This window comes from Crassostrea angulata, chromosome 2 (assembly GCF_025612915.1).
Source record: "Crassostrea angulata isolate pt1a10 chromosome 2, ASM2561291v2, whole genome shotgun sequence".
NCBI classification, from domain to species: Eukaryota; Metazoa; Mollusca; class Bivalvia; order Ostreida; family Ostreidae; genus Magallana; species Magallana angulata.
This window is the reverse complement of record NC_069112.1, coordinates 78,831,723-78,845,784: the sequence shown is the minus strand read 5'-3', so window position 1 is coordinate 78,845,784 and position 14,062 is coordinate 78,831,723. Positions and strand designations below refer to the sequence as shown.

The window sequence follows — 14,062 nt, the reverse complement described above, 5'->3', positions numbered from 1 at the left end:
AGGTAAGAAAAAAAATCAAAAAAATTCGCGTATTTTCCGTGTTAGTTTTCTACCTGATAAAAATTTGTTATAACATGTATTTTAAAAGTTCTTGGTCTTACCCAGACCTTTCATTTGGTATACCGAAAAAGGGGCTGGCCCTTATAATTAGGGAGTTTGAGGCGTCCAAAGTTTCTTATCAATAACTTAAAAAGGAATAAGCATTTCTAATGCATTATTTAAGCAAAGTTGTAAAGAAATTAATTTTGAATCCTTCTATAGTATTTAATTTAATGTTTTCGTAATTTATAGTCAGTATTTGCAGAAACAATTGTTGTCAGTTCGGTTCATTTGTGTGGGGGTGCGCACGTTTATGAGGTTATGAAAGGGCTTCTTGTAATGCACTAACTGATACATGTAGCGCGCAAAAATAATTCCACATAAAATTCCCAAATGTTTTATACATATGTACATTTTCATTTCATATAGATAAACCTCTTTGACCTTATTTTTGTTGTTTGTTTCATAACTGTGCCCCTGTCTATATTTAGATGCATTACGAGACTCAGGTACCCGATCGATAGGACGCTAGCTGTATTCAGGCCGTCGCCTAGACGACAGTGCATGTGCTTGTAGAGCTGGACGTACACGATTAACGCCCCACTGTGTTACTGTAACAGAGACATTTTGAATTGTTTCAGTACTGGGAGATGTGTTAATAAAATGGTTCCAATGCATGGTAATTAAACTTAACTTTTCTACAATACGTATACACGGCCGTCATATAAAGCACAATGTGTATTACTGTCATGACAAATGTACGCTGGCAATTTAAACGAACGCGGGATTGCTCCCGATAGAACATACTGATTTGCGATGGATATAATATAATTATCATCGTGGAGATGATTTTAAAAAGTGAGCTTAATATTCGTATACGATAATATTTGAATCCAAAGCCGCTAGTTTTAAGTTACGGTTATTAGGGATATTAATTATGACTTGCCCCGCGTTTCAGGTTTTTTACTTGCAAAACGTCTACAAACGAAAATACCAAACAACCTTCAGCAGCAACTTATAAATTATTTATTCCATACACAATTCTAAAGAGGTAATTAAATAAATTTTATAAATGCTTTATACTTGTATTCGCTATCTTCCATGGAAATAAGTGGCATGGAAAAAATGTTGTTCAATGTTCATCAAATACGCTGTAGCCTTAGCAATCGAAAATAATTAACAAACTGTATATTGATAGATTGACATATCAACAAACATTCAGACCCGCAATGTGTTTTCTTACCAGATCTATAAAACGTAGACTCAGTGACTGAATTCTTTACCGTTTTCCGTCTGGGTTATTTTGAATCACGTGTGTACGTGTGTACGTTATGTGTAGCCATATAGATGAACACTTTAAGTGTTTAATTTTTAAAAGAAATTGTGTACATGCAGAGCAATGCAATGCTAGGACAATAAAATTCCAGCAATGTATATGGTGAGGCCGGTCAGACTGATACTGGTTCTGCTTGTTCTACAAATAGCGAATGTAAGACGAAGTATTTGGGTGTTATATTTTATACAAATCTTAAAAGCTTGCATTACTCAACAAAGTATTTTATTGGAATTATTCTTAGTTACCTTAGCTGCATATATGTACCGCTCGGTCTGTATCCCGGAACAATTGACTACCATCCGACATTTTTCATACAAGGTCTACAGACTTGCAGCTACATGTAACATTACCTTTAAAAATACATTTTAGAATTTGCCGCTGTTTATAAATTCATTAAAAAGACGCGCAGAATCAAGTGGTAATATGTCGTTTGATATGGGATTTATGACGCCATTTATATTGTTTTCCTTAAAATTATTTCATTATTTCAAGCTTGTGGGTGGAATGAAATCAGTTTCACATGTTATATGACATAAAGATGTCCTCTCCCCACTTTTTCTCGAAGCAACTATTTTTATAAAATTTACATAAAAAAAATTGAATTATCATGGAGTTGCCCCCCCCCCCCTTTTGGTAGCATGTAAAAAAAATGCTATGAAAATCATGAAATTATGAGTGAAATTTTGAAAAATTCAAAAAAAAAAAATTGTTTTTTTTTCTTGTCAAGATTTGTTGGATGAGTTTGCCCCCCCCCCCCCCCCACACTTTCAAAAACGATGCTACGCGCTTGGAAATTACTCATTTCTTTATTCCCCTCTTTAATAAACAAAACAAACTAACAAACATAACCGATCCAGATAAATATAATTACATGTATCAAAAATAAACTTAAAAAACAAACTACACATTCATCCTTCACCCACAATATTGCCCCAACGATATTTCTCATCGTTGTAGACCCGTGTAACAATCTGTTAAGTAGGTGCTTGCACGAAAAAGAACCCCTTGCTGATCTACATTTTCATTAACGCATACAAAGAAAAAATATATTTTGATTTATTTTTGAATTTCTTTTGATGTAAAAAAAAAAAAAAGAGAAGAAATTGGTTCTCAGTCTCTCTTTATGCCTGTTTGTTAGCGGTTAATCCATTTGTTCATTTTGAATATCCTTTTGTAATTTAAAAAATGCGATGTAAATTTTTTTCATGCAATATTTCGGATAAAGCAATGAAGAGTTGTTTCTTGAAATTTTATAAAACCATAAAATTGTAAAATGCTAACATTGAAAATTGTGCCCGATTTCTTTCTTTTTTTTAAGGTAAAACTTTATTGATTTAAAAAATGATTCTTTGAGACAAACAAATTGACATAATCAATAAGAGTTTGACAATCTCTAACTGCAGGTCTGTAGCTTTTAGTCAGAAAAAGAATCGGATTGACGACCTAGGACACAGATCGTCCATCCGAATTTCTTGAAAATTGCCATTATTTTCGTACGCGGACGCAATACTCACCGAGACTAAATGGTTCGTATCTTAAGTTTTAACTGCTTTGAAAGGTAATATTGGTTTTCTGATAATTATGAACATGAATAATTAAATAAAAATGGTTAAAAGTACAGTAAAATTTCCGGCATCGGTCTTCTCCGTGCGCGGATCTAGAAGGGGAAGGGTTCCAGACCCCCCCCCCCCCCCAGCGAAATTTCTTTCAATTACGTGTACATTATAAACTTACCAAATATGCTTCGGACATCCCTTGGCAAACTCAAATAACCGTCTGACTTTTCAGCCCCCACCCCGGAAAAATTTTCTGATCCGCGCATGTTCCACCTCCTCGAAATACAAAATTATTCTTCAAAACCCCTTGTAAAATTTCCAGGATCTCCGCATGCTAGTAAAAATGCTAGTAAAAATGCTAGTAAAACGTTTGCCAATGGTCTTTTTACCTTCGTACCGGGCATAACCACAGTCCCACTCTTTGAATAAAATGCGGCGAATCAAACTAGGGACAACGTGTTAAGATCTGTATTTGCTCATAAACATGTAGTATCATCGTGCAAAACACACTGTTCAATTATAATTTTTTTTTACTCTACTTTTGTAAAATTCAACACCTGTTTCGAAATTTTTTCTCACAGTTTATTTCTTACATAGTTACTTTTTTTATTTAGTGATTGACACTTTTCAGACTTTATATGTGATTTCAAAAAGACAGAGTGTCATGTCTCAAGGACTGTTAACCTCTTAAAACAACATTGTGCAATTATCAGATTTTCATTTCTTGGACATCAAAGACTCATTGAGTTTATTTAATTATTTTATATCTGTGAACCTTTCACTCAGCTTACTTATATCATTACCTGTCAATTGCAATTTATACTCATTGTTAAGATTCTTATAAATAGTTATGTACAATTGTCAATGCGCAGTCTGGAATACGGCGGCCAGCCCCGGCCACGTCCTACTCTCCCAGAGTCTTGAGTCCGGAGGCCACTTCTGGCCATATCCGACTTGTTTGTAACATGTCTGTCTGTTAAATTGTTGCCATCGTTGAGTCTCGTCCAATAATGTGGAATCCTGCATCAATTGCCTGTTTATTTTTCTGAAACTGTATACTGGTGGATCTTCGGGAATATGGCAAACCTACCCTTCGTTTTAGCTTACGGCCCACAGCGCGCCCCAACCATTTACCTTATACACTTTACGCCAACATTCCCTCACCCGGTTCGTACTGCACACGACCGATGCAGATCCAGACGAATTCTCTATCACCGTAAAATCTACGCGGTCACAGAAATATAATACTTTGTTTCTCAGTGTTTACACATCTAATATTGTACTATGGTCAGCTATCTATTTTTTGTAATACGTCACAAGTATGACGCAGCTACGACGGAAAACCTAATCGTTGCTTGCAACGAGCTCGTCTCTAGTTTATCTTTTATTATTTTAAAGCTGCTTGGTCCGATTTTTTTTTGTTATTACAATATAAATATTTTTCCATACAAACAATTTATCTTAGAAAGTTATGGAATTTCTCCTATTTACATGAACAGAATCAGTCTCCTTTCAAAGTTAGAAATATTCAAAGTAAATAAAAATGATTTCTTTTTGGGCAAACGAAAAAACAAACCAAAGTGCATTACGGGAATTTTTAGAAAAGGAAACCGTTTGGTTTCGTCCCCCGATTGATTGGGGTTATTCAAACCGCATGCTATGCATGGATTGTAAAGAAAGCAAACTTCAGAAATATTAGCGAACAAAACGTACACATGTTTATTTGTAATTTGTCTGATTATTTCGACCTTTATTTAATGCGATTTCAAAGTCGCATACAACCATACCCGTCTCGTCGTCAGGGGTAAAATTTTACATGAGGCAAAATAACGGAATGCCCTTTTATGTATTTTGTTTGTTAGCAATTTTTGTACGTATTTTTCTTCATTGAAATTTGGCTTAATTGACTAGAAAAAACTACTGCAATGTCTATTATTATACATATACTAAGCACAACCATCGTTTAAAAGCGTGCATAAAATTTGACATAAAATCGGACCAAGCAGCCTAAATATCCTGAGTTAAACTTTTTATTCAAATGATCTTAAACATAACATGTATATAACATATTGTATATTATTGTATTAATAATTGTATTGTATATTATATTGCATTATTGCTTAATTACGTATATTTTGTTCTTAAATTCAAGGATTTTGAATTTAAAATTTAGTTTATGCATTCTATTTTGAAATTTAAAAAAATACTGTTAAACATATATATCTCTAATCCTATACTTTTTCTTCCCTCTGTCTGTCTGTATTTATTTGTCTGCCTCATTCGTTCGTCGTACAAAACAGCATATTGGTACAGTTGTATAATCATTTACTTTTAATTGACAAACATATATTTACGATGGACTACGAGAATCACCCCTGTCCAGATGAAGACTCGTCTGTCTTGCCACCAGGACATTAATACGCAGAGTCAGACGGAGTTAATTTCCTGACTTCTAACGCCGTCTCTGTTGATCCAGGAAGTCCACAGTATAGAGCATACATGTACTTCGATGTCCTCCAGACAACGTGATGAATTTCTTTCAACAATATCTTCTGAACATAAGTGTTATTATTGTTTTCCATTTTATGGTAAAAATGAAGGTCGTCCTTTCTGTATATTTTGTTGGTAGCTTCACATTTATGGTTTTGCCAGCTTCAATTTCGTACTTCAAGACTGACAGACAAATAAATACATTTACATTTTTAATTATGTTTCCTCATATGAAACTATAGAGTATCAAAAGCAATTCTGTTTAAAATTGTTTATGACGTGACAATGATTACTGCACGCGTTTATCGTTTGACGATTGCATTATGATTGTGAACATTAAAATCTTGCTTATTTTGATAATTCTGATCGGGGTTCCTTTCTCAAACGTAAATATAAGTTAATGTTTTTTAACTTTAGCTGTTTATTGCTGAAATGAACAAGTATATGGAGAGTATTTTAAAAGCTATTTCTACTAGCAACATATTTTTTTTTTTAATTTTAAAAGTAATGTTATTAAAATATTAAATATGATCCGAGAAAGTTCAGGGTTGTTTTGATTTGTTTTAAGGACAAAAATGGTTTGAAAAAAGGAAATGTAAATCAATTTTTATCATATATGCATTACTCTTACAAAACTATACGTCAAGTTTCATATAAGTTCTGCCCACTGAATTCAAAAACAAATCCTGAAAATTAAGTTGGGACAGAATCGCTGACATTCACAAGCAAAGATAGCGATTTAGTTTTTAAAAGAATGCAAACCTTCGTATGTATGTTACAATTTAACCTTTAGTCAAAAAACATTATCCATAGAGGGTTATAGATTAGTATATTCAGTATGTAAGCGCTATTCACCTGACTTATGGGTTATTCCTTCCATCGTTGCTCACAAAGATCTCGTAATCATTCTGAGAGGTGTTTGCACACAACAAGGCTATGTCTCCATTCCAAAACCTGGTTGTTTTCAAAAAATATATTGTGTTTTTTAACATAATCGATATCAGTCTAATCATCAAAAACATTTGCATAGACGTAAAGCTGTTTTAAAGCACATTGCTCAGTGGTTATACGCGTTAGACCAGTAAACCAAAGGTTGCTTGTTCAAGCCCTGGGAAATAGTAACTGACACCAAGGACAATAGACCTGATATATCCAGTAAATAGGCATATAGTATTTCATCAACCGTGACGTGATTTCACTAAGATAAAATTTAAAAATCCTTTAAGTGTTTTATCTTAACTTATATACCAATGTTTTTTTTTTAATCTAAATATGATCGGATTGAATAAACAATTTTAAAAATGTGTGTAAACAATGTTTTGTATTCTTCTTCTTCTTTTATTCGACTCCTATATCAGTAAAAGTAGATGATATCAATGAAGCTTCCGGTTTAACTAGATATTTCGAACACGGGGGAAGTTGACAAACTTTATGCATCAAGAATCATGCTCTCTGAAAATGAGTTTTAAGTGTTTACTGCAAAATGATAGGTCATAGTGCCGGTACGAAAAAGGAATCTTAACATGTCCAATGTCAAGCACTGCTCTAAGTTTAAAGCATTTCAAAGGAGTTTTGTTTAACGGTAATTGAGTATAGTAACCCGAACGATTTGATAACTGGGAGAATACTTAAATTACTGCTACAAGTACCCTACAAAATCTTATTAGCTTCAAACCAAGTATTGCAGCTAACACAGGATGAAACCCTACCGAATGTTAAGTAAATAGTCTGGAAATGTGACTGAAAGCCATTACTATGCTATTTTCCCTGAAATCAAAAATATCAATCATGTTTATTTCCTAGGACAATTTTAAACTTTTTTTTTCTAAATCCATTTCTAAAAAGAATGTTAAAATCTATCATCATGACTAGTTAATTTTATGATTAATTGAGACTGAGTAATATTCTCATTATCCATGAGATCTCTTAAACGTAATAAATCCAAGAATGATATGTTAGCCTGCAACTATAAGTATTATTTATCAATAATATTGAAACATTTGGAAATATTTTATCTTTGAAATCAAAATGTGTTTCGATACATATCTTTAAACAGAGCCCTTTGTCTCAAGACAGTTTTTAAATTCATTCTTAAATTGACCACGAGCATGCAGCCCTCTTAAGATGTCGAAGTGACCATTTTCAGACCATTTTTATCTCCTCGATTGGAGAGGTCTGTGTAAGAATATAGAAACAAATCTAAATGTAAAACTATTTGTTGTTTTTTTCTATACTATGCGTCGCTCTCATGGTCAAATATAGAAGAAGAAAGACAAATAAACAAACAGATTCATACATACATAAATACATATATAAATACATATATAAATACATATATAAATACATACATAAATACATGTATGCATGCATACATGCATGCATGCATGCATGCATGCATGCATGCATGCATACATACAAACATACATACATACATACATACATACATACATACATACATACATACATACATACATACATACATACATACATACATACATAAATACAAACATACATACATACATACATACATACAATTTATTTAGATTTATTTCATTATAGACGGGAGCGATTACACACATTATCGCAGTGTGTTAACATCATGATCTTGTGCTCCGACCTTCACCAGGAAGGAACTTCTCACTTCAACAAGTTTGAAAAAATTAAGAACAACATTATATGAAAGAGGATTTTTTTTAAAATTTCTGCATCAATGTTTTAACAGAAAATAAAAAGGATTTTACTGTTATGAAAAACGAGAGATGAAGATGCTGCTATTCCAAGTTATTTTAATGACATGTGGACTACTTTGTATTGTTCAAGGTAAGTCTTATTTATTATTTCATACAACTTTATCGATATGAACTACTGCAAATAAATGTTGTTTCATTTGCGTGGTTATAATGAATTAATAAACATACAATAAATAAGATGAATACGATTTAGTTTAAAAGAGGATCTATAGCGCTGTTAGTCAATAGTTGCAAAATAAAATTAACTATGATCGCTGAACCTTTTTTAAATAATTTGTATTACAATTAAGTTAAAGTAAGCGTTACATAACAAAAATCCGGTTTTTTTTTCGGAGATATATTTTGTCAGATACATGTATACAAAGGTTATGAATTCGTAAATACATCGCAAACCTTATCGATGAACATACAGTCAACAAAAACCGTCTAACTTATTTTTTTAATAAGGCTACAATTTAAATGAAAACTTTTATTCTTGTGGAGGGGGGGGGGGGGGGTAGTTGAAAGTCATTTAGCCACAAAAACTAATCGCTGAGATAAACAGTAGGTAAATGATATAAAGTAACAACTGCATTTTCAGAAAGAAAAAGTAAAACATTATTAATGCAAGTTGGTGGGCAAAGGCTATCAACGAACATCACAAAGATTAAGCCACCTGGAATTCTAATAAAATAAGAGTATTTTGCTCAATTTTGAATTTAAGTAGTTCCTTTCTTTTCGTTTTTACAGAATGTAAAATAGCCCAGTCAAAGTAAACATTCATAATTGTTCTATATTACATAGGTTACGATAAAACACGTATTAGTTAGTTGCTCAAGAAACATAAACATCCGTTTGAAATATTTGTGTAGAAAAATTGCGTAAAATGAAACAAATAAAAAAGATTCTTCATTTATGTAAAATATTTTCCAAACTCAAAATTACATGCGCTACAATTGTTATACCTTATTTTCATATATTTTAAGACCGACCATCGAATCCAAACATAACAGGATACCTTAACGTTGAGGTCAATAGATACATAATTTTGACCTGTTCCAGCGACTCAACTTTAGCCCCTGACTACAATTCAGAGCTTGTCACCTTGTCTTACACATGGTTTGTGAACGATACGAAGATAAATGAAGAAACAAGAGAGACCCTTATATTATTTGTTACTAGGGAACTCAAATACAACAGGTACTCGTGCACAGCCACAGAAGATGGTCTGGAGTCTGATAGGAGTGTCCCAGTAAAGATCAACCCTCTGTGTAAGTATGATTGATGTAACTAAAGCTCTTGAAACCCCTTGTTAATTATTTTTTTTTTAAAGTCATAAATTTTAGCAACACTTATAAGCCTTTAAATGAAGTAACTCTATATATATAGTTTTCACTCGTTGAGCTTAAATATGATGTACCAGTTGCTTGTATTTTCAATAGTCATATAAAATACAGTTTTTTAATATCACAAATGTTGGATAGATTTTTAAATAATATTGTTGTAAATTATTATTTTTAGCAGAATGTCGAAAATACAAACACTCATATTATCAATAGATATTTTGTTTCTTCATTTAATTATGAATCATCCTCACTACAAATCAAACTTGTTCGTCCCTGGCACTGCGTTATAAAGGTGATTTACTGAATATGTTTTCCGTCATTCAAATGTATCTTTATAGACGGACCGGACAGATTAACCATTACTCCAGAACCTTTACTGAACATCAATGGCAAATTAACGGTAATGAAATGGGAGACTATTGGCCCCTTTGTTTGTACAGCAGATTGCAATCCACCGTGTAATATAACATGGAAAATAAAAACATCCGATGGATTCAGCGATGGTCGATCAATGATGGGGACATTTTTAAAACAAGCAGTTCAGAAAAACATGTTATTATTCCGCTGCATAGCACATCGGGGGAAAATACATTAAAAAGGGGTTTTCAACTTGATATCAAAGGTAAGTATTTTTTGCAACAAAAATTTTGGAACATATTGTTGTAATCATACTCGAATGTCCCTTTGCATTGCCTTGAGTGTTTGACAATATACACCGCGTGTACGTCGTGAATGTGTATACAGCTGGGGAAAAGGAGTGATTGAAAAACATGAAAAATTATACTGATTTATTAAACAAACAATGCAAATGTTTGGGTTTGAGATTTCAGTGATTTGTTGAAAACAAATTACAAAGAACAGGTACATCTGTTTAAAAGTGGGAAACAAATTATAAAACGTTTATATTGAACTAGTTTGATAAAATATTGTAGTATATAAGCATTAAAGTAATCAATAGTTTTTAAAATAAAGAAAATACATGTTTATATATGCTAAAATTAATACAAGATACACCTAGAGAAAAAAATAGATTTGGGGATCATTACAGTTAATTATGGGGTTATTTTGGGGGGGGGGGGGTTTGCCTAAAAAAATATCATAATTATCAAATGGATATGAATGTAAAGCTCTTTAATCAAATCCTAGACATGAACTAGTTTGTTTCAAGGATTTAGGAAAAGAGCTGTCTCACTCATAGTGCTTCATTATACCATATAATGTATATATGTAAAATATTACTGTATTGATATAATTAGTTACTTTTGAAACTACACGCTAAATTACACATGACAAACAATTGCTACAGTAAAGGTTATCATCAAAGGTTTAAAAAAAATATGTAGTCAAATCTTCATATGCAATGAAAACACAAGTAAATTTTGCTTTGACTTTTTTTAATAGTCAGATATTGAAACACAAACACTTTCTATATATAAATTAATAACACAATTTGTTCATGTTTCCGCAGTCATTCTTTTGAATGATAAGTGATTCACATTAGAAAGTTTTGTTTGATATACCATTAGGTGACTGTGGTGTGAAAGCTTATGTAACCTTTATAAATGGCCAGATTTGTGAAAGATGTCTTACCGAGACTTTAAAATACATACTTTATGTGATTTGCTCTATAATATGTTAACCTTTGACAGTTATTGTATTAAAGGTATAATTAACAGGTAATATTACGAGTATACTTAACAGGTAATATTACAGGTACATTTAACAGGTAATATAACAGGTATAACTTACATGTAATATTACAGGTATAATTGACAGGTAGTATTACAAGTATAATTAACAGATAATATAACAGGTACATTTAAAAGGTAATATTACAGGAATAATTAATAAGTAATAGTATTGGTATATTTAAACGGTAATATTACAAGTATAATTAACAGGTAATATCACAGGTATAATTTATACGTAATATTACAGGTATTATTGATACGTTATATTACAGGTGTAATTAGCAGGTAACATTACAGGTATAATTAATAGGTAAAAGTACAGGTATATTTAACAGGTAATATTAGAGGTATGATTAACAGGTAATGTTACAGGTATAATTAATACGAAATATTACAGGTATATTTTAAACGTAATATTACAGGTATAATTGACAGGTAATATTACAGATATGATTAACAGATTATAGTACAGGTACATTTAACAGGTAATATTACATGTATAATTAGCACGTAACATTACAGGTATAATAATCATTAATGGTACAGGTATATTTAACAGGTAATATTACAGGTATAATTAACAGGTAATATTATAAGTATAATTAACACGTTATATTACAGGTATATTTAAAAGGTAATATTACACGTATAATTAGCAGGTAATATTACAGGTACATATAACAGGTAATATTACAGGTATATTCAATACGTAATAGTACAGGTAAATTTATCTTATTCTATCGTTATCTCTGTGTTTCAGATATTCCACAAACACCCATAAACTTCACTGGCTATTCCTTCACAAATAGATACATCAATCTTACTTGGATTTCTGGATTCAATGGGGGCTACGATCAATTCTTTATTCTGTATCTGAACGAGGGCTCAACGTGGACAGAAGAAAGAAATTTAACAGACCCTGGTGAAGGCAGGGAAGTAAAATTTGATCATGGGCCATTGACCCCTGGAAGTGAATACTGGTTCTGGTTGCAAAGTTGTAATAAAATTAATTGTTCGTCAACCTTTGATGATGTAAGGGCAGTTGTTAAAGGTAATTTACTAAAACTCTTTAAGTTTTAATTTCATTTTTTGACATTAAATGGTATTTATTCAAATAATGTGTGTTAGTAGCATTGAAACAGGGTAAACATGGCTTTAACAATAATCTACATGCTGGTTATGGCGCTCAACGGTGAACAATGGCCCGAATTTGATATATCAACTAGTACTGTACTATGCTAATATCAATTCCTATTGATACTAAATTTCGAACGAAACTAAGTGTAATTTGATATTGATTTCAAATTTTACTACTTAGTCATTCCACATTGTTCAGTTGACCATGCAATTGGTATAAGCTACTTAATGGGATTTGTAGATTAATATATGATATTTTGTTCTGTCAAACGATAAGCTGTTTCAAATCTATCTTAAAGGTGAATCATGTGCATCCCTTAGAGAAAAACGTAAGTTTCAAATTGCCTTTCAAATAAACAACAACATGTAAAGTACAAAAATATCATTACGATCCTGATCTAATTCATCAGTATATGTTATTAGTAAATTGTTAAAGAAATATGATAATTGATCTTACCTAATTTCAGAGGACGGAGCCAAACTCACTGATGCAATCGTTGTAATCTGCATTCTTTCAACTCTTTTCGGGATTACATGTCTAGTAGTGGCAGTAATTGTAATCTGTAAAACTCGCTATGGTAATAAAAATCAAAAGGATACACACGGCGACCAGACTATTCAGTTAGAGGAGAAACTCATGACGGAGCACTACGAGAATGTACAAGGTACCGGAACATGTGGTGACGTCACAGTGCAAGGTGATGTCCGAGTACAAAGCAGTGACGTAGACTGCGACCACACAACACTGGAGCGTCCTGACCATGAAACTGTCTATGAGGAGTTAAAGTCAATTTAAAAATGCTAATTAAAACGTTTGATCGATGCATGATGTGTAATCAAATGTCATTCATTCGAAAATTAATGAGTTACTCTTTCATCGTTTGTTAACTACTTATATTATATCGTCTGACTAAGATTTTCAATGAAATATGTTTCAATTTGTATTAACATTTTATTGTTGAAAATTTTCCTTCCGTTACACCAATGACCTCGGATAAAATTCAGAGATTCGTCCACATTGAAATATAAGAAATCGTTTTTTATATATGAATATATATAGTAACTTACTGGACATTATACTGAAACCTCTTTGTGAATTATAACCTAGTAATGTCAGAGATGATATGGATTTTCTGAACTATATTCCTGAAAGTGTTGATCCTAAAACAATTCTCGTCAGCTTCGATGTTATTAGTCTTTATACTAACTTCCCACATACATTAGGACTAGAGGCCATATATTTCTGGATAGAAAGACATCCGAAAAATCTAAACGCCAGGTTCTCTAAAGAATTCATACTTGAAGGACTAAAATTAGTTCTGGAGAATAACCTCTTTAACGTTGACGGGAAATTCTTGTTGCAAACAAAAGGTACCGCTATGGGGGCTAAAGTTGCGCCCACATATGCTACGTTAGTAATGGGGTATTTAAAGAATACACTTTTTAAAAGAACACCAGAAGTGTTTCATGCCGAACTTAGTACCTATATAGGATCTAATTTGAAACGCATTTTTGACGACTATTTCATTTTCTGGACTAAAGGGGAAAAGACGACTTAGAGAGTTTTCATTCATTACTTAAAACTTTAAATGAATCAATACAATTTACAATGGAGAAAAGGGACAAGGAAGTTCCATTTTTAGAACTACGTATTATTAAAAATAGGTCATGCATAACGATGGATTTATACTGTAAGCCCACGGACACACACCAATATCTGGATTTTAGATCATGCCAC

At 32.1% G+C, this 14,062-nt stretch overlaps 1 protein-coding gene across 1 annotated transcript in view; it reads left to right on the top strand.

Annotated features, from left to right (window-relative positions):
- LOC128170987 (uncharacterized) overlaps positions 1-13,835 on the top strand; it is a 110,981-nt gene extending 97,146 nt beyond the window's left edge. Inside the window, exons 9-10 of the mRNA XM_052836748.1 lie at positions 11,948-12,253; positions 12,774-13,835. Coding sequence (XP_052692708.1) covers positions 11,948-12,253; positions 12,774-13,120 — 653 coding nt within the window. The 3' untranslated portion in view covers positions 13,121-13,835. The remainder of the gene's footprint in view (positions 1-11,947; positions 12,254-12,773) is intronic.
- The last annotated feature ends 227 nt before the right edge of the window (positions 13,836-14,062 follow it).